General features: G+C 42.2%; 1 protein-coding gene across 1 annotated transcript in view; it reads left to right on the top strand.

The window, feature by feature from the left end:
- Positions 1 to 1,666: 1,666 nt before the first annotated feature.
- Positions 1,667 to 4,395, top strand: part of rcc2 (regulator of chromosome condensation 2) — a gene marked incomplete at its 5' end in the record, with an annotated part of 9,259 nt that continues 6,530 nt past the window's right edge. Inside the window, 2 exons of the mRNA XM_010787120.1 lie at positions 1,667 to 1,781; positions 3,404 to 3,570. Of these exons, the coding sequence (XP_010785422.1) occupies positions 1,667 to 1,781; positions 3,404 to 3,570 (282 nt within the window). The remainder of the gene's footprint in view (positions 1,782 to 3,403; positions 3,571 to 4,395) is intronic.

The raw sequence follows: 4,395 nt of genomic DNA, 5'->3' as shown, positions 1-4,395 counted from the left end.
TAACGTACTTTCCACTTGCCCGCTCGGGCCACCAAAAATATTGCTTTAAAAAAAAGAATTGTCCTGTGGTATTGCTATTTTGACTTGCAATTTAGTTAAATTGTTTCGTTTATAAACGCTACAACATAGCGTTTTGTGAGTCGGTTGTCGTTGTAGGGTGAAAAGCAAACAGCTGTTTGCTGCGGAGTGGAGCGCGAGCAGGCTCCCGTGAGCGGGAGCGCGCTCCTTCACTACAGACTATTGCGCCACCTAACCATTCGCCATAATGTTTTTAATACCAGCGGTAACCGGCCAAGTGCCGGGCAAAAAACAATCTTCAAATAAAAGAAAGTCACAGGAGGAGTTAAAGGAGAGTGACAGGGAGTATGAGAAGAAGAGGGAGAGAACGTTTCAGCCAGCTTGATCGATGGAGTTGGCTTCTAGTGCAGTGACTCGTCCTAAAACCCTTTTATAATCTATCGATTAGATTTATGATTTGAAAATTATAAAAGTAGGGTAGACATGTGGAGATTATCCGGCTGAAAAAAACGTGCATTTATCAAACAGGTTTGTTTTCCACAGACCTTATTTCCGGCTATTTTCCAAAACCCTTTGGAGAAATCCCATTGCTTTTTGTCGAGGAAACCAGCAGCTTATACTTCCCGGTTTTAGGACACGTCACTGCACCTCTCAATATGATGCCAATATAAACAAGGTCTTCTGTCGGCTCTATACATCAATGCCGACCTATGCTGACAAGTAAGTGAAGAGTAGAAAATATAAAAGGTATTGGCTTTAGGGAAATGTCCCAGCAGTTTAGGATAATGAAGGTTCTAATCTATTACATAGCCATTACATTTCTAACTCCTAATGACAGGAAGGCAGAAAGCGCATTATACAAATAATAATACTCATAATAATAGCTGACATTTTTTAACAATGACCACAATATCATTATTTTAATAAACCAAATATGAACAATTGAGGAAATGAGGAAGAACTGATGATTCAAATGTTGTAGTACAAGTAGTAATGTAGTTAGTGCATAAATTACTATTGCAACAAATGTGTTCATTTTCTTCATTATAAGTCGATTTTTTTTTTGGACGAATGCTCCGGGCCAGTGGTTACAATGGTGGGGCCAGTAATAATACAATTCCACCGGCCCGGAGGGCCAGTGGCATTTTACCCTTAATGTCTACCCCTGGTACACTGAAAAAACTATTTCAGAAACAGGTCGCAATAGGCTATAAAACCGAAGAGCATCTCTTATGCTATAACGTATACATGCAAGATAAAATGTGCATTTAGACTGTTTCTCATTCAATCATTATACATTCAAAGCATCCAAACATGTATTATCCTGGTGAGGGACACATCTGTCTGACGCTGTAAGATGTGCGCAGTTGAATCCTCTGCTCAGTGAGGACGAATAACAGTTTCAGAGTAGAGCTTGTGTCTGTGAAATTTAGATCTGCCTTAAGTGCGTCAGTCTTCATACTGTGCACCGGGCCGAGTTGGCAGGAATTCACTGTTACAGTTCTGACATGGATACAAATCTGCATCAGAAGGAAAGCTAGAAGCGTTTTTAGATGCATTATAATAATGCAGTTACCTCTCGGATACTTCATAGGAGTCATGTTAGGGCCCTCTCTATTGTCTTACAGTCTCTCTCTCACTCCTCTAGATTTCCTACAATGGCCAACCCCTGGTGAAGGTGGCCTGTGGAGCTGAGTTCAGCATGGTGGTGGACTGCAAAGGAAACCTTTACTCCTTCGGCTGCCCCGAGTACGGACAGCTGGGTACGTTAACAATGGACTAACGCTACTTTGTGAAGAGTGTTTGAGTAGCTGAGTGAGCAGTTAGACAGATGTTTGTGCCAATATCAGAAGTTGATGACAGTTTTACAAAGTTTAGCACAAATCAGAATACATTTAAGTTACAGCAAGTAAAGAGCCAAAGATAGCTCCATATTAATTAAGAACCGTCCATAAAAGTATTACAGATGAGTAGAGATTACACAATTTACAAAATGCACATCCAGTACCCGTAGCAGTTATGAGATAGCAGCCAGATGACGGTATTAAAGGTGGAAGCATACACTGCACAGTTATTTGAAGATTTAATACAGAAGTTGACATATTGGTAATAGCACCTGCCTGTCAAAGATACACTCCTGAACAAAATCTTAAGACCGGGGGGAAAATTACAAGAATTCCCATTTCGCACTGGTGGATCGTAACCAGGTTGTAAGTAGAGCTTCAAATTGGAGTATGCAATTTATTGAAAACTGCATTCAAACTCAAACGGGCTGATCAAAAGTTCAAGGTTGCGATCACACCAGTCTTGTGTAGTCCGGTCGAATCGAACCCTTGAGCGTTGAACACCTTGGTGCGGTTTGTTTGGACTGGTGTGAACGCAGTCTGAGGCCTCTGATGTGAACTAAACAACCGGACTCTGGTGCAGGTGAATTGCTTTTGGGTTTACAGCTTGACTTTTTTTGTCCCGTAACCCTCAGGATCTTTTAAGAAATGTAAAACGAGCGTCTGACTGCGTCCAGCCTCGGCAGGTGCGAAGTGCGAGAGGCCTTGTGCAGCTCAACAATCCTGCCACGTTCAAAGACAGAAAGCCTTTTGGCCTTTGCCATCAGGAGGTCATCAAGAATTACATGAGACAGTTCTTTGGAGCCGATTTTGACTTTTTAAGGCTTTTGATCAGCCTGTTTGAGTTTAACCTGTTAAGCCCCAAAGACCCCGCCGGCGGGGTCTTAACAGGGTTTTTTCACAACACTTTGTCTCAGGGCTTCTTAATATTTAAAAGAACTATGAATGTGTCATACCCTCCTAACGGGAAGAGACTCAGCTAACTGATGATGCGAACCATTTTTACCGAAACAAAACACAAGTCTCACAAGAAGGGTCTAAATGAGCCCTGAGCAAAAACATGCTAACTCACTTAGCACAAAACTGTAGGTATAAATCGATCAATATACTTATCGGATCTGCACAAACAAGCTTCGCTAACATGCTGAGATTCCACAGATCATCACTGAGCGATCAGAACTCGCGACAGGGGAAGCAAATACAGACCACACGAAGCTTTAGGTAGCAAAACACGGGGATATACTCACCTTTTGCTGTTATTCTGATCAAAAGTTTTGTTCAATGGCATTAAAACGAGAAACGCGGCTGGCTACGATCCCCTAGTGCAAAATGCGAATTATTGTCATTTTTCCCCTCGTCATAAGATTGTTTTTCAGGAGTGTATGAGGTAACTAAAAACCGTTACCGGTAGCCCACCGCCGGCCACAGACTAGTTTAGTTTCACACATTGTGGTTTTATTCATATATTATAATATACATTATTATAATAGTATTATGTCTTGAAATATTAGTCTAACCTCGAGTCATCCTCTCTCTTGCAGGTCACAACAGTGATGGAAAGTTCATCGCTCGTGCCCAGCGCATCGAGTTCGACTGTGAGCTCATCGCCCGCCGTGTCGCCATCTTCATCGAGAAGTCCAAGGATGGCCAGGTCATGCCTGTGCCTAACGTGGTGATCCGAGACGTGGCCTGCGGGTCTAACCACACGGTGAGAAATACACTCATCAGGATCCTAAGCACCAAATCATATTGTTCAGAAGACTTGATTGCCATGAAGTTAATGCCATGATACTTAACACAATAGTATGTACAGTGGGGCAAAAAAGTATTTAGTCAGCCACCAATTGTGCAAGTTCTCCCACTTAAAAAGATGAGAGGCCTGTAATTTTCATCCTAGGTAAACTTCAACTATGAGAGACAAAATGAGGAAAAAAAAATCCAGGAAATCAAATTGTCGGATTTTTAATGAATTAATTGGTAAATTCCTCGGTAAAATAAGTATTTGGTCACCTACAAACAAACAAGATTTCTGGCTCTCACAGACCTGTAACTTCTTCTTTAAGAGCCTCCTCTGTCCTCCACTTGTTAACTGTATTAATGGCACCTGTTTGAACTCGTTATCAGTATAAAAGACACCTGTCCACAACCTCAAACAGTCACACTCCAAATTCCACTATGGCCAAGACCAAAGAGCTGTCAAAGGACACCAGAAAAAAAATTGTAGACCTGCACCAGGCTGGGAAGACTGAATCTGCAATAGGTAAGCAGCTTGGTGTGAAGAAATCAACTGTGGGAGCAATTATTAGAAAATGGAAGACATACAAGACCACTGATAATCTCCCTCAATCTGGGGCTCCATGCAAGATCTCACCCCGTGGGGTCAAAATGATCACAAGAACGGTGAGCAAAAATCCCAGAACCACACAGGGGGACCTTGTCAATGACCTGCAGAGAGCTGGGACCAAAGTAACAAAGGCTAACATCAGTAACACACTACGCCGCCAGGGACTAAAATCCTGCAGTGCCAGACGTG

This window comes from Notothenia coriiceps, unplaced genomic scaffold, assembly GCF_000735185.1.
Source record: "Notothenia coriiceps isolate Sejong01 unplaced genomic scaffold, NC01 NC01_scaffold00030138, whole genome shotgun sequence".
In the NCBI taxonomy this organism is placed as follows: Eukaryota; Metazoa; Chordata; class Actinopteri; order Perciformes; family Nototheniidae; genus Notothenia; species Notothenia coriiceps.
This window is presented reverse-complemented; position numbering and strand designations above follow the sequence as displayed.